The 23,318-nt window shown below is 40.9% G+C and overlaps 2 protein-coding genes across 6 annotated transcripts in view; both read right to left on the bottom strand.

The window, feature by feature from the left end:
* The window catches only part of CHD8 (chromodomain helicase DNA binding protein 8), a 60,439-nt gene extending 53,874 nt beyond the window's left edge, over positions 1 to 6,565 (bottom strand). Inside the window, exons 1-2 of one of the 5 annotated variants that reach the window (XM_043471250.1) lie at positions 6,465 to 6,564; positions 5,397 to 5,553 (exon numbers count right to left, since the gene is read on the bottom strand). The gene's annotated coding sequence lies outside the window, so the exon portion shown is untranslated. Of the gene's footprint in view, positions 1 to 5,355; positions 5,554 to 6,464 lie in introns of those variants that run through there. The other 4 variants (XM_043471249.1, XM_043471255.1, XM_043471256.1 and 1 more) reach the window with 4 other exon arrangements.
* Positions 6,566 to 8,785: 2,220 nt separating this feature from the next.
* Positions 8,786 to 23,169, bottom strand: RAB2B (RAB2B, member RAS oncogene family). Its single transcript, XM_043471247.1, has 8 exons — positions 23,029 to 23,169; positions 22,735 to 22,806; positions 20,241 to 20,308; positions 16,387 to 16,469; positions 16,084 to 16,176; positions 11,732 to 11,843; positions 11,059 to 11,127; positions 8,786 to 10,420 (listed from the first exon to the last, which is right to left on the bottom strand). The coding sequence occupies exons 1-8, from the start codon at positions 23,072 to 23,074 to the stop codon at positions 10,313 to 10,315; spliced, it is 651 nt and encodes a 216-aa protein (XP_043327182.1). The 5' UTR covers positions 23,075 to 23,169; the 3' UTR covers positions 8,786 to 10,312.
* Between the last annotated feature and the right edge of the window lie 149 nt (positions 23,170 to 23,318).

Here is a 23,318-nt window from a genome sequence, read left to right as displayed (position 1 = left end):
TTATGCTAAAAAAGTATGTGTGGCAGGGGAAGAGAAGCACTGTTATTATCTCACTTATGCCTCTAGGCACAAAAAAGGACCCAGAGAGAAGGGATGATGAAGTCAGTGAGTTAGTTTCACTTGCACTGGCTAAAAAATGAAGTTGTCTGTGACTGACCAAGTGATTTTCCTCTGTAGAGCTTAAAGTATTTCACATAATCTTATCTTCAAAATAACTAAGTTAAATAAAAGAAACTATTATTCTTTTTTTTCCCTTTTGACAGAAATACAAAGACAAAAAGAAATTTTACATTCTCAAGGCCCTACAACTGCTAAACGTACAGCTTTAATAAGCTATGGAATGCCTACTTGTCTAATACTGTAGTCAAAGACAGTTCTCCTCCAGAGGCCTTCAATGAATTTCTAAATGGGGGGAGATGATAACGAATGAGGCTTTGAAGTCCCACAGACCAGAGTCCTACTCCTGGTTAAGTTATCAAACTCACTAAGTCTTATTTTTTTCTCTTCTGTAAAATGAAAGTAACATCACACACATTTTCGGGGTTATTCTGAAGATTAAAAGATTATGTACAATGTTTGGCACACAGTAGGCAAATAAAAAGGAGTTTATTATTCCCTGTCCAATAATTTAAAAGAGTACCACTAAAGGTTTCTCTCAAAGCAAAATCACTCCTTAGAGACTTGGCTGAGGTGATCTGCTAAGCAGAATGGTGGGATACTAAAGTAGATGCAAAAGTTTCATAATCAGAATAGCCAGACTGCTGCGCAGGATAAAAAGACCCGCACCACTGTGCTGAGAAAGCAGGATAACACTTTAACCTCAAAACCTCGGAACAGACTTCAACCAGCATGGGTGGCTAGGGCAACATGCAGGTAATTCAGTTAATCATTTTGTGTGTTTATAGGAATGATGCTGGTATCTATCTGAGTACTTTGCTTACTTCACAGTGCTGCCTGTGGGAACTTACCAGTTCTGCAACTGACTAGGCTGTTCCTCAGGAGCTCACATAGCCCTAGTCCCAGGTGCCTCAAATTTTAACTCCCATGACTTTCAGGATAGCAGTGAATGAAAGTGACCATTACCCACATAAATATTTAAGACCTCACGGAAAAGATGCCCCCACCAAGAGGTACACCTGAAAAACAGGCAAAAGCACTACATATTTAGATTTAATGTGCTTCCCTGGTGGCTCAGAGGTTAAAGCACCTGCCTGCAATGTGGGCAGACCTGGGTTCGATCCCTGGGTCGGGAAGATCCCCTGGAGAAGGAAATGGCAACCCACTCCAGTATTCTTGTCTGGAGAATCCCATGGATGGAAGAGCCTGGTGGGCTACAGTCCACGGGGTCACAAAGAGTCAAACACGACGGAGCAACTTCACTTCACTAATGTGTAAATAAACAAAGAATGACTTGAGGCTGAACGGAAGCAATGAAACACAAAACACTGAAAGTTCAGTATTTATGCAACTTGGCAGCCCCTACTCAGAAATTCTGAAAAATCATGCCTGTCATTAAGTTTACTCAGATGGATGAGTATCTGATACACATCTGATATCTGTAATAGGACATGAAAAATCACAGAATAAGTGAAATATGATTTCATATTCCATTACAAAACACTATTATGACTTGGTTCTAAGTAGGCTGCCAAATTACCGAAATCACTGTTTTTTTCCTAGAACTAATCAAAAATAAATTCCTGTATCACTAATGGGCCATGTACCTCTGAATACCCATGTCACTTAAGAATAATTCCTAAAGATATGTTGTATCCCAAAATTATGTAGTGGAAGAGAAAATGGAGGTGGGATATTCCAAAGGTTTTTATAAAGACCATGAGAGACAATTTGAGAAATCTGAAAGACTTTACAGCTCTTGAATATCCTTCCTCTCAGATGAAATTAAGAATTCAACTAATATATATTCTTTTACAGAAAGTTACTGACATAGTTTAAGGAGAATTACAAAACAAAACAAAAAGGTGTTAATACTGGAATACTACCAAACAAATCAGAACTATCAGATTTAGGGTGCTGACATACACACGGAGAAAAAAACACAGTCCTGTTACTATCTAGTAATTTGGTTATTATCTAGTAATTTTAAAAGTCTGTCATTTAATTATCTTTTTAAAATTAAAAAAACAAAAAAAGCCTGGAAATACCAAATAAAAATAAGCCATACACAATAACTTTCTCTGGAAATGTACTGAAGGAATAAAATCAGGAATGCTTCATTCTTTGAATGACAAAGCCAATCTTTTAAAAATTACTCATAAAGGTGGTCTTCCCTAGTGGCTCAGACAATAAAGAATCTGCCTGCAATGCAGGAGACCCGGGTTCAATCCCTGGGTTGGGAAGATTCCACTAGAGACAGAAATGGCAACCCACTCCATATTCTTGCCTGGAAAATCCCATGGGCAAAAAAAGAAAAAAAAAGAAAATCCCATGGGCAGAGGAGCCTGGCAGGCTACAGCCCACAGGGTTGCAGTCAGACACAACTGGAGCGACTTAGCATACACGCACACAAACACACACACGCACACACACACAAAGGTATATGATATTTAAAATCCTCAGTTTGGTTTTGCAACTGTTTGTACTTTTATTTGACCATGTTCTGAAAACTCTTTTCAAACAAACTAGTGAGAATATATTTGAAAAGTCTGAATAGGAAGGGGCTCGAATGTCATCTAGGCTCCCTACACTGTCCCATTGCTTGGAATACATTCCTGGATTCATCCCTGCTAAAGGTGCATGGAAAGTAACTATCTGTGCCAGTCTTTCTGCTAGATTTTTCATTATCATGTAACATATAGAGGGGTAGAAATTAAGTGCTTTACTTTTGTTAAAAACTTCTCCTGCAGGATCTGAAGGCAACAATTAGATACTTTAAAGTTAACTTACACTGCTTCCCAGGCAGTGCAGTGGTAAAGAATCCATCTGCAATGCAGGAGATGTGGGTTGGATCCCTGGGTTGTGAAGATCCCCTGGAGGAGGAAATGGCAATCCCTTCTAGTATTCTTGCCTGGAGAATTCCATGGACAGAGGAGCCTGGCAGGGGACAGTCCATAGGGTCGCAAAGAGTTGGACACATGAGCCCACATGCAAAGTACAGCAAAGTTGACTGTTTTGCTTCATGTGACATTCAATAACCAAGAGTTTAGTGAAGGATGGAAAGTGATGGGTAATAAAACGGCAAAAGAAATTGTTACCGATTGAACAGCTTATTAAGCTGTTCTCTGAGAAATCTCAGAGAGTAACATACTCTAGTTTAAATTTAAAATATCCAATAACTACAAAGAGGTGGACTTATTTTGCAATATAGAGAAACAATGAAAATTTTAAAGGAAATATGAATTAGTCAGAAAAGGCAAAACAAACAAAGAAAAAAAGCTGAACTATAACTTCATATAAGAACCAACACAAAACAGAGGTTAAGGTTGGGAGAAGGGGATCCAGGATAATTCAAAATTTAATACATGGTTAAACAAAGCTTTAGGCAATAGTAAACAGTTCACACAACAGCTATGCTACATAGAAATACAACTGTTACTTGGGTGCCAGGCCGTGCTTGGTTGCTCAGTTCTGTCCAACTCTTTGCGACCTCATGGACTGTAGCCCACCAGGCTCCTCTGTCCATGGTGGTTCTCCAGGAAAGAATACTGGAGTGGGTTGCCATACCCTCCTCCAGGGGATCTTCCCAACCCAGGGATCGAACCCAGGTCTCCCACATTGCAGGTGGATTCTTTACCATCTGAGCCACCAGGGAAGCCCATGAATACTGGAGAGGGTAGTCTATCCCTTCCCCAGGGGATCTTCCCAACCCAGGGATTGAACCAGTGTCTCCTGCATTGCAGGTGGATTCTTTACCAGCTAAGCTACCAGGGAAGTCAAGTTATTTGGGTACTAGGCACCAAAGGAACCCCTCTTGAAAATTAGGGTCTCTTTGCATTCTTAAATGGTCTCAAGACAGACATGAAAAGGGACAATGTCAGTGAGCCAAAACAAAAGGCAAAGTGAACAAAATCAAACTTGTAGAACTTCCATAAACTTCCACCAAAACGGAAATTTGGTTGATGGAAAATAAACTGTTTCAAAAAAAAAAAAAAAAAATATATATATATATATATGTATAACAGAAGGATGAAAGGAAGACCACCCGCTCTGTGAGAAAAAGAACAATTAATTAAAGAGGAGATGAGTACGATCTGAAATGATAGTTTACCAATGAACAGAATGCTAAAAGTAAAAGAGTAAATACTAAGTTGGTTATAATAGGTGCAAGGATAGGTCAAGCAAAGACCTGCGGATCAGGGACTGGTTCAAATACAACTCCAGAAGTGGAGTCACTTCTAAGGCTGAGGGTGGAGGGTCCAGAACAATATTGTCTTGTTTATCCTTCAGTTATTAGGTTAAACGTAAGCTCAGAGATAGCTTAACCCTTGCAGGACTGTAGACAAACAGTATCTTCAAAGCATTTAGCATTCATCTGAATGAATATCAAATCTCATTCTTTCAAAAAGCAAGTACAGAGCTTGAAACCCACAAATTACTAAAGTGTTAGTTTTGCCCAGAAAAACCTCACCCTTTTCAAAGGAGACATGTACACTGGTTTCTTTTAAAGATCAATTCCCTTCACCATCCTACCTTACCTACCAGTAACTTGACCCTTCTAATAATAAGTGGTAAATTTTTCCTGTTACAACCAAAACTCTGCAGTGGTGGTTATCACAATACCAAGATTCTTTCACCCCATCACCCAGCGGGTGCTGCAGAGAAGACTGTCCCAGGAAATACAAGATCTGTGTTTCCTGGTGATTCACAACCAGCTCAGCAGATTTCTATTTCTATCATTTCTATCCATGTCTAAATGGATTTTGTCAATTTGGGAACAGACATACTCAAAACGCCAGAGGTACAGGATACATCAAACACGAGGAAAGCAAGAACTATGTGTCACTAACCATGCACTGTTTCATCAAATCACTTATCCTAATCCATTACTCCTTTGCTACCGCAGTTTTAAACCTTCCCCGAAGCCTGTCTTTACACACACGTACCTTCTCTTTGGCCAACATCCTTCATTTTGCCTTGCAGACCCACTGGCATACCACTCTTACTACCTGTCTCTTTAAATGAAAAAGGTTATTTTCCTTATCATAACTCTTTTTTTCCTTTAAGGGGTGGGATATTCCAAAATATTTGGAATGAGAAACTTCCCATGTTCTCGCCCTAAGAGGTGGACCACAGTTTGTTCTGAAACCTATTTGTTGATCAATACAAAAGAAATTCCTAAGCAGAAGACATATCTAACGGACTAACAAGAGAATATTATTCAAATCACAAACTCACCTTCTAGTACCTAAAGTGCCCCACAGTGGATAGGACCTCACCTGATGCTAAGGATAACAGGCAGACAATCTCCGGCTGAACTGATAGGTTCAGAACAACATGAAGAGTAAACAAGCTGTGGATGCTAGGGCGATGGTAGGATGCAGTAGACAGAAAACGCAGCTCCTCTGGTGTTTGGGGCATTCCACTATGTCTATTCTTTAAAAGAAAAAGACATCAAGTTCTAAGTCTTCCACTTCTGGCTCACGGTTCTCAGTCATTGAAAAGAGATTGGTCCACCAAACATCTATATACCACTATTCATTTCTTCCTTGAAGACCTGAATCATTTAGGACTGCCCCTTAAAAGGTAGGAGCCGCTGCATTTGCACAGCTGCCGCAAAGGCAGGGAAATTTCCTGCGACACTGGAGACAGGTAAAGAAAGAAACTGCTTTCGCTCCGAGGAAGGGGGAGGGTCTTCTGCCACTGAAGAGTTTACATAATGCAACAGAAAACCAGTGAGCTCTGCGGACCTGTCAATGGAGATGCAAAGCTTGAGCTCCTCTCTTCCCACCACCTCTAAACACTGTCCAAAAGCCTGCTCCGCTCTCCCAAAGATCCACAGAAATTACACCTAATAATGTAAAACAATCGCACATGCTCACCTCCTGCTCTCCTAACCATCTTTATTGCTTGAAAAAAAAAAACAAAAAACAAACCCAAAACCCCAAACTCCCACTTCTGAGTCCAAAGTATGGAGTGACCAAACGGAGCCGGGGAGTTTTCCCTCTGAAGGGGCAAAGGGAAAACGGATCTGCCTCAAATCTACACGATGCCCAGTAATGCAATGACAAGGCCTAAAAACTTCACAGGGGCCGGGGCAGCCGCGTTCGCGGATCAGCCCGGTTCGGGCCCCGCGGGCCGGCAGCCGCCCTCTCCCCCGGCCTCTCACAAAGGAGAATGGTTCAGTCCGGAGCATCACCCAGCACCTGATCCCGCACAACTGGGGGAAGGACAGAGGGCGGGGGAGCGAGGAGGAGGATGAGTTATGAAAACCAATCTAAGAGCCTCAGCTTTTGCAAAGACTCTTGGATCAGCACTGAGCGGCGGGCGTGTGCTTAAAAGCCTACCTGAACAAGTCCCGGCGCTTCCTTTCCAGCCAGCGTTTCAACTCACCCTTTCGGAGAACAAGGCGCCTTCCGGCGGAGCATGGCCAGCCCTCGCCTCAATCTAGCTTGCTAGTAGTCCATGCTCCCTTGCTCCGCCCACCTACGCTCCCACCCGCCAATAGCAGGGCCGACGCCCCGCCTCTTCCAGCAGGGTAATATGAGCTCCATCCAGGAAGTCTCTTGAGGATGGGAGGTCCTAAAAGGCTGAGGCAACCACACATATGCCTGATTGAAAAGAAAATCTGGCGGTACCTTGTCTCCTACCGCTCTCCGTTCACTGGCTTTCGGATCTCTCCGAATCTTTCTTTTCTTGACCCCCGCCGTTGGGGGCGCTCTAAACTAAAACATTTAGTTACCTGTTTCTGGGAAGCCATCTTGGATCGGGCTGGTGCCTTTAGGGCCAGGAGGAGGAAGGAGTGCTTAAGGAATCTGAAGCCCTTTTCGGCGTCCTGTCCGACTGCTTAGGTTCAGCCCAAACGTACTCTCCTTTACGTAATCAGAGTACCCCCTCAGTCACGATGGGGAAGAAACCTGGAATAATGCTGAGTGTGTCTAGTGGCAACCCCCACCCTCTCTCATACAAGTGAAGCGATCTTAACCAAATCAAAGGAGCAAAAATTAATTCTTGAAGTGAGTGGATTTTCTGAGTTCCTGGGATAATCCTTTAGAGATTTCTCAATCCTCAGGATATCAGCATAATATCAGCATAGGTTATGCATCTATTCTAGATACTTCGAATCCTTATGTCTCGCTCGCAAGTTTTCAGGTGTTCTGACAGTACAGAGTACTGCTAGTCAGTTGGAAATGAACAGAATTCAGGAAAGAATTTCAACTTAAAAAAAAAAAAGGTCTAAATTCATCAATAGACCCAAACTACTTGTGAATATGGATAGAGCAAACGATGTCTTAGAGGAGAAATTATATGCAAGGCAGGCATTAAGAGACTGCCTTAGAAATATTGGCTGCAGAGTAATTTCCTAACGATAATGATTGAGTAAATTGTTATGGAAATAATTTTACAGTAGGTGAAATTCTCTTGCCCTCAATGAGAAAGACTTACCCATGTTTTCTAGTTTACTGCTATTAAAACTTGCTACAGGAAGTTTTTAATTTTTTGGAAATCCTGAGTGAAGGGTGTCTTTCCCTATCATTAAAGGAATTTCTCAAGAAGTAACATTTGCATGGTCACACATAGTAGGAGCTCAGAGACCTTAAGGAGTCATGTGAGTCAACATTTTATCACAGAAGATTTGGCCAAGTACATTTCTCTGTATACTGAACAAAATCTGTTCGCCAAATTCTTCCTTGGCTACCACTGTCCTTATATCAAATTTGATGTTAGGATTAGGGCTTACCAGAACAATGTGTAAATGCATGTACAGATATGACCTTCATTATAGTTTTTAGAATGAGAGCCTATTATCCTTCTGCTTATTTGTTTCAAAATAAACCCGCTATCAAAGGAACCAGTTATTAAGCACAGACAGAAAGGGGAATGGGTATCCCTGCCATATGCAATGACCTATAAATAGTAATGACTTAGACCGCTATAAGTAGTAGGATTTCCAAGGGTCCTGGGCTTCAAAAATCAACCAACACTCATATTATCTTATAACCAGTATTCTTCACATGGGGGTGGGAGATGCATTTTCTGTTACTCTTCATGACCATTTCAGAACATCAGCAGTGATCAACAAAGGTCATGAATTTGCCCAGATACTCTCATTTCTTATGCTTAAAACTGATGAAATACCTGAGTAAAGAAGGTTATGAGTGGTTTTTGGATAATATGGGATTATCAATTCAAGAGATACTCCATTTGAGTTGTTTACCATGTTAAAAAAAAAAGATACACTCCAAAAGCAGCTGCTCTAGACAGAATGCTATGTCTGATCAATGTTCTGATTCATCTTGATCACTAAAGGTTTCTTTGACCGATAGAGGAAAACTCCTGTACAGAATCCATAACATTTTATTTACTTTAATTCTGTCTCCGGTATGAGCAGACCACCCAAATTCAACAGCCTTAATCCTTTTTGGATGAGGTAGGAGTTTTTAAAAACAAAACCAAACCAAACCTTAATCAAAGCAGTACTCCATACGCCTTCCAACTTCCTGTGGTACAGTGTAACTAATACTACTGCTACTGGGGGCAGAATCCAGTATAAAATGAATGTATCTCAAGAAGGGTTCTTCCAATACCTTTGATACAATTCCCTAGAAGAAGAGTATCTACTTATGTTTGGGATACAATCAGAAATGACACATGAAATGTGAGCAGCTTGGATACATGCATATATTTAATAATGAAACAATTTATCGACAACCAAAAAAGAAAAAAAGAAAAAAATTCACAAGACCGCAGTGCTGTGGAAGAAAATGAGACATCAGTATAGCAACTGACCCAGAAGGCTGCATGATAAGTACAGCAGAGACAGACTTGACTAGGATAGTATTGTATGCTCTTCAAATGGAGAAGTAGCCACTTATTTGACTGCTTGGAAGCAGGCAGCTTTATTGTATGCTGCATGGAATGGAGGCAAAGAGCCAGGGAAAGGAGAGAGAGGAGAAGGAGAAGAGCAATAAAGAATCCAGGGTAAGCAGATGGAAGAGACTGAGATAGAATTACAAAGAGATGACTGTAAGGCTTTTTGTTTCCTCTGCAGCCTAAAATAAACCTGTTCCAAGTCTTTGTCAGTCAAATTTAGTGGTCACACGAGTAGCACTAGGCACTGTGAAGGAATGGTGGAGGAAGTGGTTTACAAAAGCAAAAGGATACCAGGGGTTCCTGCTCTCAAGGAGCTTACAGCCTATATGGGGAGACAGGTTCCACACACAAGGCTACTATAAAACATATTTACAAAGTAACATAAATACAAATAAATATACATATGAATAAACAATATATGAAAACTAAAAGGTACTGTGTCAAGAATTGTTCAGAAGTCCCTAGGTCAGTCAAAGAAGGCTTTCTGAAGGAACAAAATGTGGACTTTGAGTATAACAGTAGTGTATCGTAGGGCATGTGCAAAGGCGTAGGAGTGGAAGCAAATATGTCATGTACAGTAGGCAGATTAGCTTGACAGAAAGTCTATATAGGTCTCCTTAAGAAGTGAGTGGAATAAAACAGTAGGAGTCTATTTGGTGAAAGACTGACTTACCAATGTTAGGTCTGGTCCCTAAAACAAAACAAACAGGGAAAGATGTTTTCTCTAGGTAATGATAGTAAGTGGCTACAGGTCCAGAACAACTATACTACTCTCAAAAGTTTTGCAGTTACTCTGAAATAGAGAAACTAGAAATGGGATGGTGGAGAAGTGTTCATCATCCTTGAGCAGTTCAAGTAGAAGGAACTGCCTTCTGCAACAATTCTTATATAGTGGCAAGTGAAAAACCTCAATGAAGTCCCTAGACTGAGGACCTAAAACCAAAAGGACAGCCAGATCCCAATCACCTCAAGGGCTCAAGCAGAACGTCCTAGACCTTTGTTACTAATTCTTGGTGGGGAGTAGATTGTGTCTGCTTATAAAAGAATTTATTTTTGAACTACCATGACAATCAGCTTTGATCCTAACATTTTACAAATTAAAACAGGATGAGAAGAGCCCTAATCTATAGGGAATGCTCACGTCCCTGAAGAAGGACAGGTCAATAAGGGCCCAAATTCTCCCCTGGTCTTTAAGTGGAAAGGCAAAACATCACACCTTGAAAAGAGGCTTTTCTCAGCCAAAGCATGTAAGACCTCTTTCTTTAAGCCTATTGATCTGAAGCTGTTCCAGGAAGGAAAAAAAAGAGTCCAGGCCAGTTGTTCAGCAGCAGCCAGAGTCAGCCCCCACGTCATGAGAGCCCCGCTGGGAGGCGCTGGATCCCACTGAGGTTGAAATACACTGCTGGGGTCCAATCTTGATGCCATTGGCCTGTGAGAGAAAAGAGGCAATAGTTCCCACCTCAGTGTGGAAGTAAGTGGGAGAAAGAGGGATAAAAGGAGAAATCATTAATTACAATATCTAGAAGCAGGTATGGCCTTGGCAGGTAACCATGCGCCTTAGCCAGACTGCTGTGGAACAATAATCTGTGATGGTGAAGATAAGATGACCAGCTGTGGTATTATAGATCACTGGAAGTGGCCTCTGTGCCCATTTTAAAAGCGACTGTTAATACTTAAGTTTCATAGCTATGTGCAGGATCAGGATGTGATTGGTAAGAGTAGGTAAAACAGAAGTGGCAGCATATAATTCATTTTTTTTCCCCCAAATGTGCTTTATAGAAATGACAAGCTAAACAATTAAGAATCACACCTCCCCCATGCTTTGGAATAGTAAAAACCTGAGGTTGAGAAGAAAACCTCCCATAATGTATAAACCTTTTAGATCGGCAATTAAGAATCTCTTTAAGCAGTCTGGGTCTCAGACTTGAGAAAAAAACAGACAAGCTATGCCAGTTCATATAGCTTCATACAGTATCATGTTAGACAGGAAGTGCTTATATTCTAGGAAGCATCCTGTCCTGTTTAAAACAAAGCAAAATTAATTGTCAGCCCCTCACCCTATCTTACCTCATTGTGGACATCAAATAAACCCTGCTGGATCTTCCTATATATTTCTTTGGCTGTGTTAATGAAGGCCTGAAGGAGACATAAATCATAGTATTAGGCTCAAGTTTAGGTAGAGAAATTAGGAAAAGAGAATACAAATATTATTCCTATTTGGATTTCAAAGGTGAATTGGGAACCATTAGGAGAATTGAGTAAAAATACAAAAGGTCCTGTAAAAGCCATTCCAAACAATTTCAAATAGAAAAAAGGGATTCTATGGTATTTTGGTACTGACACAAGATGTACCTAGGGTTCCCAGATTGGCACACACTGCAAAAAAAAAACAAACATGCGCTCTTCTGAGTCAGTTACTTAGACAGATTCAACACCAGACTTAGGAATGACTAAGATGGAATTCATTAGTTCCTCCAACTAAGATGATTTACAATAACAGTAGTGTCAATCCACACTTACCAGGTAATGTTACTTAATATAAAAGTAAAGCCTTAGGAATCAAGGAAAAACAAATGGAACAATTCCCTTAAAGGGAGATACATGGTAACTATGACCACAAGACATCCTTTTCTTACCCATGTTTTAAGGGGAGGAGAATTCTGGAGGCGGGGGGGGGGGGAAGGGACAAAGATACGGTGTAATCTCTGAAAAGCTTTCCCTACTTTTTCCCAAATAGTACCTCCTCAACATTGCAGGCGGTTTTGGCTGAAGTTTCCATGAATATAAGTCCATGTTCCCGAGCAAAGGCTTCTCCTTCTTCTCTCTTCACATCCCTACGAGACTCTAAGTCACTGCAAGAGATTAATCATTAATTGGGGAGAAAACTAAAAAAAGATCCAAGTGAAAGAAGAAATTTATTCTGAAAGAATCCCACAGCTGTTTCAACTGCCAGTTAATCCATAAAGAATGCAGATCCCTGAATGGTGTCCTCTTGTACAGGGTTACTGATCTCTGTAGCCACTGGGAAAATATTCTTCAGATCAGATTCTTGACAGCAGCTGCACAGTTGAGGACAATGCCTTATCTCTTATTACAGAGAAAAGGGTTTATAAAAGGTTAGGCAAGCCCCATAGTTTCTCAAGGTCTATGCTGTATTCTTCTTTTTTGAAGGAGATCCAGTTAAACCAAAGGAAAGAAGAGGAAAGGGAAATTCCAGTTATTGGGAAGTAGAAAAGTCATGGATGTCACACCACACAGTGATAAGTGTCTTCCTCATTACTGGAATCAAGCCACAAGAAGAGAGACAGCAAGGAATAAGGAGAACCCAGTTGCCTTAACTCACTAGTATCATTATTAACATGTGTAATAAACAGCAGCCTGCCACCAGGGAAATGAAGGATTCAGAGAAAATGATATGGATAAAATTAGGTGATACTGAGAACAGAGCCAAGGACTGAGGGAAAATAAAGTGGCATGGAAAGACTTTATGAAACACAGGATAAAAGGATGCGGAATAAGATTATGGTGAGCTGTCCGATTTTCATTTTTCAAACCAGAAATTTTCATTTGGGAAGATTCCGGTTTTTCCTCATGAAAAGAAAAAATCCAGGAGTAAGTCCACTAGAGAACAACAAATCTGCAAAACGTATGCTTATTTTTCATGAGCTTGTGTGCAGACCAAGGAAGAACTAACCCGAAATGGCAACAGTCCTAAATCTGAACACGTAGCCCAGACATACCTCTAAGTTCCAGATCTGTTTGTCCATTTGCCTGTTCATTTCTACTTATGTGTAAAAGGCACCTCAGATGTACATCAAAATGAAACACCATCTTTTCCCCCAAGCTGACTCTGTCCTACACTTCCACATCTCCATAAATGGCACAAGCCAAAACCCAAGGTTATTATTAACAATTTTTCCTTCACACCAAATACCCAATTCACCCCAAAGCGAAGTACTTCCAAAATGTACCTTACAATCATCCTTTCTCTCTCTCTCCAGTGTCACTGACCTAGGCCAATACACCACTTTCTCACTTGGACTGCCGCAGCTGAGATCCACATCAACCCTTGCTCCCCTCCAGATCTTTTAAAAATCTGATCAAGCTGTTGCTGCTGCTGCTACATCGCTTCAGTTGTGTCCGACCCTGTGCGACCCCATAGACGGCAACCCGCCAGGCTCCTCCGTCCCTGGGATTCTCCAGGCAAGAGAGTGGGCTGCCATTTCCTTCTCCAACGCATGCATGCATGCTAAGTCGATTCAGTCGAGTCCGACTCTATGCGACCCCATGGACAGCAGCCCACCAGGCTCCTCTGTCCACAGGATTCTCCAGGCAAGAACATTGGAGTGGGTTGCCATCTCCTTCTCCACTGATCAAGCTACTTCTCTGCTTAAAACTCTTAAATGCTTCCTACGGTGATTAGAATAAAATCCAGACTCTTCACTCAGGTCTGTAAGTGCCATGACATCTGGCCCCTACCTTCTTTTCCAATCTCATGTGCCATTCCCCTTTGATTTAGTCTAACCACACCAGGTTTCTTTCAACATTATAAACTTATCAAGCTTCTTCCCAGTTTAAAGCTTTCACAGAGTTTCTTACCCCTATTTGACACCTTTTTAAAAACTCTTTGCCCCGTGAACTCTTGCCCATCCTTCAGAGTCCAGCTTAAATTACAACTCTAAATCAAAAGTAAGTACCCTGGGGCTTCCCCGGTGGTCCGGTGGTCCAACACAGGGGACACTGGTTTGACCCTTGGTCTGGGAAGATCCCACATGCCTCAGAGCAGAGCAGCTAAGCAGGTGTGCCACAACTACTGAGTCCATTTGCCACAACTACTGAAGCCTGCATGCCTCTCCGCAACAAGAGAAGTCACAAAATCGAGAAGCCTGAACACTGCAACTAGTGAGTAGCTCCTGCTCTCCAAAACTAGAGAAAGCCCACAAGCAGCAACTAAGACCCCAGACTCCTTTGTTCATGGGATTGTCTAAGCAAGAACACTGGAGTGGGTAGCCAATCCCTTCAGGGGATCTTCCCAACCCTGGGATTGAACCCTGGCCTCCTGCATCACAGGCAGATTCTTTACCATCTGAGTCACCAGGGAAGCCCAAATAAAATTATAAAAAATAAATAAGTATCCTGGTACTCTTTTTTATAGTGCCCTTTTTTTCCCCTTCACTGCATTTATCATAATTTGTAAACAGATACAAATCATTTTGTATTTAATATCTATGTCCCCACTAGACTGTGAGCTCCATGGGAATGAGGGCAGGATTTTGTTTTCACCTTGCCCACTCAGGGTCTAGCACAATATCTAGGATGTAGTTAAGGTTTTTCACAAATTGGCTGAACCAATGAGTATACTCAGTCTGTGGCCACAGTTCTAGGTGCCACAGGTTATTTTAAATACTCAAGGGAAACACAGCAACACTCCACATCAGAACACCACATAAATTGTTGTTGTTTGGTCGCTAAGTCACATCTGACCCTTTTGCGACCCCATGGACTGTATAGCCTGCCAGGCCCCTCTGTTCATGGGATTTCCCAGGCAAGAACACTGAAGGGGGTTGCCATTTCCTTCTCCAGGGGATCTCCCAACCCAGGGATCGAACCCGTGTCTCCTGCACTGGCAGGCGGATTCTTTACCACTGAGCCACCAGAGAAGCCCCCACATAAATACAAGCTTAATATAATTGGCAGTGTCAAAATCAGATCACGATAGATTCAACATTTGTACTTCTTTGTGAGGCTGCATTCTTGGCAGCTGCTGTGACAAAAAGCAAACACTGCACAAAAATCAATTTGCAACAGAAAAGAGAGTGGTAAGTGTCCAATATTAATTCCAGGGTTTGACAAGCTGTGCTGTGCCTGATAGGCATGCACAGGTCATTAGCAAGTAATTACGGTTACTTAAGAATGAAATAAGGAATTCTTTTCCTTTTAATTCATGTTTCTCATTTTTCAAACACTCAGTTGCTATGACAAAAATACCTGCTATTTTGTTTAGACCTAACTATTTAATAACAAAACTATCAAGTATGTCTTTTGGCCTATGGGTGCCTTAGAAAATTCATTGAGAATAACAAATGTTGCTAAGGATGTGGAGAAACTGGAATGCTTGTGCACTGAGAGTAGTAATGTTAAGTAGTGCAGACACTATGGAAAACAGTATAGCAGTACCTCAAAAAATTAAACAGAATTTCCGTAAGATCCAGCAGTTCCACTTCTGGGCATATATCCTAAAGAACTGAAAGCAGGGACCCACGGAGATCTTCGTACACCCATGCTGACCAGCAGCATTATTCACAACAGCCAAAAGTTAGAAGCAACTGAAGTGTACATCAATGGATAATAAAGAAAATGTGGTAAATACATCCAATGGATTACTATCTAGCCTTAAAAGAGAAGAAAATTCTGACACACGCTACAATATATATCAACCTTGAGGATGTTATGCTAAACAAAAGCCAGGAACAAGAGGACAGATATTGTAAGATTCCTAAAGTAGTCAGAAGAGGCAGAAAGTAGAATGGTGATTGGTAGGGGCTAGGGGGATGGGGATCTTCCCTGATGGCTCAGAGGTAAAGAATCCACCTGCAATGTAGGAGATGAGGTTTCAATCCCTGGGCTGGGAAGATCCCCAGAAGAAGGAAATGGCAACCCACTCCAGTATTCTTGTCTGGGAAATCCCACAGAGAAGTCTGGCGGGCCACAGTCCATAGGGTCACAAAGAGTTGGACACAACTTAGCGACTAAACAACAACAGTGGGATGGGGAGCGTGAAATTAGTGTTTATGGGAAAAGAGTTTCAGTTGGGGAAGATAAGTTCTGGAGATAAACGGTGGTGATGGTTGTATAACAATGTGAAGGTACTTAATGCCACGGAACTGTACACTTAAAAATGGTCAAAATGAAAAAAAAAACGGTTAAAATGGTAAGTTTTATATTACATATATTTCACTACAATAAAAAAACTTTTTTAAATTCAGACACTAATGAATCTAAACTAAAAAAGTTTAGGTCCCAAATGATTCAATATCCAAAGAGTACCTAGACGACTTCTAGTACTTATTATTTATACAAATAAGATTTTACCTCTTATTCCCAATCAGCATGATAACCATGTTGGAACTAGAGTGCTGCCGGGCATCCTCTAACCATGAGGTCAGGTGGTTGAAGGTTTCACGCCTACAGCAGAGAAATTTCAAAAGTGGGTCAGAGGCCCATTTCAAAATGCCAAAGCAATTCCAAATGCATAGGAAAAGGGGGAAACTTTTATGTGTAAAGAAAAATTAGAAGAGGCAATTCCTCTTTAGCATTCTTACTAAATTCAGTGGATTAAAAAGATTGTGAGAACAGAGGAAAGAGTCTCCCTCTCACCCAGCAGATCTGACTCACCTTGTAATGTCGTACACCAGCAGTGCACCGGCTGCTCCCCTGTAGTAGGAACGGGTGATGGAACGGAAGGATTCTTGTCCAGCCTTTCCCATCAACGTGGCAACAAAAAAAAATCCCAACAAAACCAGATTATTTGCAGAGAAGTTACTTGATCAGATGCCACACTAACACAAAGGACTTAATTTTACAAAAGAACTTCTATGAAGAAAAGAGAATTGGCGAAAAGAAAACCTGAATGCCCAGGAAGAAGTCCAGGTGGGAAATGAATATCTTTCAGCCGGAGTACAATTGATATTTTGGGTGGTTCAGTTCTTCCTGTGAGACTGTCCATTTAACTGCTGAATGTTTAGCATCCCTGGCTTCCTGTCACTGAAAGTATTTACCCTACAGTCAGTGTGACAAAGAAATTTCCACACAATATCCCCTAGGAGAGAACAGGAAATAGAGCTAGAAACTCAGAGTATTTTTCAGTCCCATATGATGCTGAACATATCACCTTTGTTTTTTGTTTCTATTTTTGTTTCCACTCCTTTGTCTTAGAAAATTATCTTAGAATGCCAAAGCTCTATATAATAGAAGTTTCATTCCAATGGATCAACGTAGAAAATTAGATACAAAGCACTTAAATTAGGCATATACTAACTGACCTTTAGTGACTGATAAAGGCAGGACGGGACTTCCCAGATGGTGCTAATGGTAAAGAACCCTTCTGCCACTGCAAGAGACTTAAGAAACGCGGGTTTGATCCCTGAATTGGGAAGATCCCCTGGAGGAGGGCATGGAAACCCACTCCAGTATTCCTGCCTGGAGAATCCGATGGACAGAGGAGCCTGGTGGTCTACAGTCCACAGGGTCACAAAGCATTGGACATGACTGAAGTGACTTAGCACACACATACGCAAAGGCAGGACTACCAAGATGTCCCTTACTGGGATCATGTCATAGCAAATAGGAGTAACGACTAGGGAAAGAAGTCCAGGGCCCAAGACAGAGCTGTCCTAAAAAAAATTCAAGTTTATTCTCTATTTTCATTTCCAATGGGGCCAAGATATAAAGATTCATTTATAACTGAGCAATTTACTAATGCCCCCATATACAGGATACTTTTGCTTTCTTGATGGAATAGGTTTTTGGTTTTTGGGGAGGACAGGTTTCATCAAAGGAAGCAAAATCATCTAAATATGAATTCCCTGGCCATTGACTCTATTCTATCAGAAAAGTTTTCACATTCTTGAAATTGCTTATCCTTCTGTCCCTACATAAAGATTAGGATGGGAGACTATTGTTCTTAAAGATAGGGAAACTAAGATCTGGACATGGGAAAATAAATAGCTTTTACATGATATACCAACGATAACATTCATGATACTAACAATTAACACCAATGTGAAAAATTAGGCTCAAAGGTCAGTTCAATAACTGGCCAAAAGTTTAAAATTCTATAAACACCAAATCCGTAACTTAAATGTAGGAGCTTAGTATAATACTCCATAGCAAAAACGTCTGTTTTCTTAAACATTATGTCACATAATCTAAAGCCAGATTTAAGGTAAGAAGACCGTTCTAGTACACTAGTTCTAGGTTACATTTCCAACAGTACAACCATCTCTTACTACAACAGTCATATAAGTGTCTTATTGCATACCTGTTAGAACACCAAAATCCAAAAGTAATTCTAAAGAACTTTGTTGGTAATATTAACCACACGTTAAGATCTAAAACATATTTTTTCCCTCCAAGAGCTCACTTAAATTTTATTTTTTTCCCTAATAGTTTTATGTCTTAAATCATTTGATTCCTGGTTGGCTTCTAATTTACTTTTTTTCCTCTTCCGCTATGGTTGAAAGCCCTCTCCTTCCTCAAGTCCTCCCAAGAGCTAAAAGAGAAGTCTGAGGGAGGCCTGTGTGATGGTTGAATCAATAGAAGCATTTAACTTTTGCAAATGAAAACACTTCCAGTGCACTATCACAAATGATTTTTTAAATCAAATCACTTTACTTCTTAATCTCAATCAATTTCCTGAACCAAAGTTTCCGAGGCAGTAAGTTAGAAAGAGACTTCCCTGGTGGTCCAGTGGCTAAGACGCTGAGCTCCCAATGCAGGGGGCCAGAGTTTGATCCGTGGCCAGGGAACTAGATCCCACATACTGCAACTAAAGATCCTGCTGCTGCAACTAAGAGCCGGTGCAGTCAAATAAATGAATAAAAATAAATATTAAAAAAAAAAAGCTAGAAAGAGTAAGCCATTCAATTTGGATTGATCTGCATCAGTCTGAGGTATCTTTGTCCATCTCCTGTTTTAAAAAAAATCCGAAGCAGCAAAGAATTAAAATGGAGATAAAGAGAATTAAGTTTTCTCATTTCCCCCAAATGGAAGCATCATATTATATATAATTTCAAGATATATAAAGCATCCATTTCTACAAGATCAGATAGGCTCATTTCTTAAGAATCAAAATGCATTCCAAAGTAAGATGCAAATGAATCTGAGATTTTTTTTTTTTGGCCACGCTGGATGACTTGTGGGATGGTAGTTCCTTGACCAGGGATCAAACCCTTATGCTGCCCGTGCACTGAAAGTGCCAAGTCCTAACCACTAGACTGCTAGGAAATTCCTAAATTTGGGATTATTTAATCAATATATTTACCAAAACAAACTCATATATACTTGGGTTATTTGAAACAAAAAGACATGGCATTCAGAATTTGTAACTGTAACAGATGGAAGTAAAAGCTTCCCTGTCTCTTTGATTTCACTTGACCTCCTCTGACCTCTGTATGCAGGTCAAAAAGGAACAGTTAAAACCAGACATAGAACAATGGACTGGTTCCAAATTGGGCAAGGAGTACGTCAAGGCTGTATATTGTAACCCTTTTAATTTAACTTATATGCAGAGTACATCATGCGAAATGCCAGGCTGGATGAAGCACAAGCTGGAATCAAGATTGCCAGGAGAAATATCAATAACCTCAGAAATGCAGACAACACCACCCTTATGGCAGAAAAGCGAAGAAAAACTAAAGAGTCTCTTGATGAAAGTGAAAGAGGACAGTGAAAAAGCTGGCTTAAAACTCAATTTTCAAAAAACTAAGATCATGGCATCCAGTCTCATCACTTCATGGCAAGCAGATGGGGAGACAATGGAAACAGTGACAGACTTTATTTTCTTGGGCTTCAAAATCACTGCTTATGGTAACTGCAGCCATGAAATTAAAACATGCTTGCTCCTTTCAAGAAAAGCTATGCCAACCTAGAAAGCATGTTAAAAAGCAGAGATATTACTTTGCCAATAAAGGTCCGTCTAGTCAAAGCTATGGTTTTTCCAGTAGTCATGTATGGATGTGGCAGTTGGACTATAAAGAAAGCTAAGCGCCAAAGAATTGATGCTTTTGGACTGTGGTGTTGGAGAAGACTCTTGAGAGTCCCTTGGACTGCAAGGAGATCCAACCAGTCCATCCTAAAGGAAATCAGTCCTGAATATTCATTGGAAGGACTGATGCTGAAGCTGAAGCTCCAATACTTTTGTCACCTGATGCGAAGAACTGACTCACTGGAAAAGACCCTGATGCTGGGCAAGATTGAAGGCAAGAAGAGAAGGGGATGACAGAGGATGAGATGGTTGGATGGCATCACTGACTCGATGGACATGAGTTTGAGCAGGTTCCAGCTGTTGGTGATGGACAGGGAAGCCTGGTGTGCTGCAGTCCATGGGGTCGCAAAGAGCTGGACATGACTGAGCGACTGAACTGAACTGAACTCTGACCTCCATCCTTAGCTCCTCCATCATAGCCCTTTATCCCTGCATCAGCCTTTACTATTATATTTGGGACTAAAGTATTTTTGTTTTCTCTTACCGTATCCCAGATTTGAAGTTTGATTTGTTTTCCATCAATGTTGACCATACGGGCCCCAAACTCCACGCCTGTCAGTGAAAACGGAGAGAAAGAATGTGATTCTCATGAACAACCATGGTGACAAAAGGTTCATACTTGTCCTCATTGTGCTAATGACTCATCCTCCCCACTTAGTGCCACTAAGCCCATTACAGTTCCCTATTTGCTCCAATTAATTTTGTGCTCCTTAAAGTTTTATCTTCTAGAATTAAAAACTGTGTTCTAGGTGACAACCACCTCAGGAATATAACTGAAAAGCATATATAGGGATAAAAATTAATTAAGAAATCAAATAGAAAAAGTGAATGAATTTTTGGAATTATTGTTTAATGCTTAAATTTGATTAAGAAAAGTTTAATTTTGTAACTTTTTAAAAAACTTCTAAATTTTTTGAAAATATTTCCCAATATTTTCCCAAAGTCACTCTCTAGTCCTCTATATGAAACAATAAATACTTGCTTTTTGCAATTTTAGAAATTTTTTTAGAAAAGCACCTATCTAAGAATAGGTTCTCAAGAATGAAACATTTCAGATCTCCAATAATTCCAAGAGTTCATCAGAAAACAGCATTCCTCACAGGGGTTTGGAAACAGATAGTCTGAATAAAGGTTTTGGTTTACCTGGCATTCAATTTCTGTCAAGGTAATGTCAAGGCAAAACTTAAAAATCGATCACTTACATTAAAAATACTTGATTCTAAGTCAAACAACTTGTCCTATTTTCTATCTTTACACAGTACTTTACTCCAGGAATTCTGATCTGCAGGTAATAAACAGCACTAATCCAGCTTCTGCTATTCAGGGGCCCCAGACACAATATATCCAGAATCTCTCTCAACTCTAAAGTTTTACAGTCAATAAGCAGATTAAAAAAATTGTTTCTTACTATTCTAGACTGCATCATCAAGAATAATGATAGTTACTAAAAAAAAAGTCACTAATTTTGTTTTCTTTCTGGACAAGAGGAATGGAGTTTCAATGGTGAAGAATTAAAAAATACAACTTCTGTCCCCTTTTATGCATCTTCCTCTAATTATGAAGAAACCTTTGTATTTTGTGCATGTTTTATAGCCAACTGCCTTGTTTATCTTGGTATAGAAGACTGAAGTCAGAAAAAAACAGAGCATATATTGGACTCCGGGGAAACTTGATTGATCACTTCATTCCGTTACATTGAAACCTGTCACTTGCTCCCATTACCTTTAGGTGTGTCAAAACTTCACCTCTCCCCTTCCCTACCCCAGATGTTCTCTACCCTTACTTCTTGTCACTCTTCACTTTAAATTCCATGGTCAAGCCATATTAAATTACTTTCAGTTTTCCAAATTAGCCTGATCTCTGTTATTCCTGAGCCTTTGCACCTGTTCTTCCCTCTTGCCCTGATCACTTTTCTCTCATCTCCACAACCCCTTCGCCTGGCTAGTTCCTGCTCATGCTTCCATTTTCAGCTTTTCCTGATAGATGTGGCAGCCTCTTATCCCCTTTTGCAATAGTAATTTATTCACTGATATCTGCCCCCAGCCTCACCTCACCTCCTACACTGGAGCTTCAATGTAGGCACGTTTGCCTTGTGCAATGTATCACTTAGCACCTAGCACATTGCGGTTGTTCACAATAGTCATTTACAAAAATAGTTTCCTGTTGATACTAAATCCTTTTCTAACCACTTTAGTTATTTGGCTCTGAATCAGTACTGTGGGATCAGTAGTAGCTTCAGATTTCCATAATGTGGGTCTTGGAAGTGGCGATATAGTAAGAATGGGAGCTAGGGATTTTATTCTGAAACTGCATCTGCATGGCAAGAAGACTACTTTTATGTATATAATCTTTATTTGGGTTGGAGTTATGGAGATTATGGGGAATGGGTTGTTAAAATTCACTAACAACCCATTGTGATAGGTCATCCCATATCACAAATTTGTGGAAGATGTTCACATTTCCCACGATTACCAGAGTGTTTCTGAAACTCATGATTATCATATCTTTTCTTTAAAACAAAAGTTACCAGTTTCATGTACCTTTTATTCTAGATCTGGGATGGCTCTTCCATTTGCTTCCTCCTCTCCAACACACACACACAAAATCTATACGGAAGTGATTACTTTGAAAAAGTAATGAGGTTCACACTAATTTACCGCAGAGTAAGGCGAGTTTTTTAATTAACAGTATGCTTTCATAGGATTTTACATAAACATACAAATCACATTTGTTTAAAAAAAATCCTAAGGCAACTAATCCATACCTCACAGTCATCTCTAAATCCAGTCACCTTTCAATTACTTACTCCCCATTACACTACTGCCCATTTCTCAGCATTTAGTCACTCTTCTCTTAGCATAACTTTGGACTAACCCAAAAATAGGGAGACGTAACTTTTCTACTCCGAACACTAAAGCTGCTAACTTTCTACTTATTCAGATTTCATAATCTATTCTACGAGAGGTATATGCGCTTACCTATTGTGAGGTCGTGGACAGGTTGGAACCGCTTGTCTGTAAACTGCAGGAGGAGACATGACTTCCCCACACCTGAAAGAAGACGACGCGTGCGCTAGGAGTTAGGCAGCGAGAACAGACCAGTGTCGGGGCGTCCAGGACTGGGGAAGGGGAGCCCCGAGCCCCGCCCCCGGCGGCCCGCCCCGCCCCCGCTTCACTTAATCGCCCAGCCCACTAAATGAGCCCCGCCCCCAAGCCCCGATTTGGGTGTTTCGGATCCCCGCCCCAGCTTGAGGATTGTAGCCCGCGGGTTACCTGTGTCTCCGATGATGATGTACTTGAAGAGATAAGCATAAGTCATGGTCCCTTTTCCTCTGGATTCCGGGTCCGCCCGACTTCTACGGCCACTTACCTCCGGCCTCTCTAGCCGCTCAATCTATCGACCTCCGGCCCCTCTAGCCCAGTTAACGTCTCTATTGCTCTCCCTCGAAATCCCGTTTCGGTCGGAGTGACGGTAATACCCAGATACCACCTCCGGGGACGCCTCTAACACTCCTACATGCCATTATCCCACCAAGCTCCAGGAGGCGGTAGCTAGCCTTTCA

The sequence above is a fragment of the Cervus canadensis genome, chromosome 6 (genome assembly GCF_019320065.1).
Source record: "Cervus canadensis isolate Bull #8, Minnesota chromosome 6, ASM1932006v1, whole genome shotgun sequence".
Taxonomy (NCBI): domain Eukaryota; kingdom Metazoa; phylum Chordata; class Mammalia; order Artiodactyla; family Cervidae; genus Cervus; species Cervus canadensis.
Note: the sequence above shows the minus strand (reverse complement) of the source record. Positions and strands in the feature narration are given on the sequence as shown.

Bases quoted from the DNA above. Each gene is read 5' to 3' on its own strand.
- RAB2B (XM_043471247.1), bottom strand. From the start codon at position 23,074: ATGACTTATGCTTATCTCTTCAAGTACATCATCATCGGAGACACAG. The intron at 20,309-22,734 runs GTAAGCGCATAT...TTTCACTGACAG, and splicing joins TGTCCACGACCTCACAATAG to GCGTGGAGTTTGGGGCCCGT. The intron at 16,177-16,386 runs GTGAGTCAGATC...TCTCTGCTGTAG, and splicing joins CTGGTGTACGACATTACAAG to GCGTGAAACCTTCAACCACC.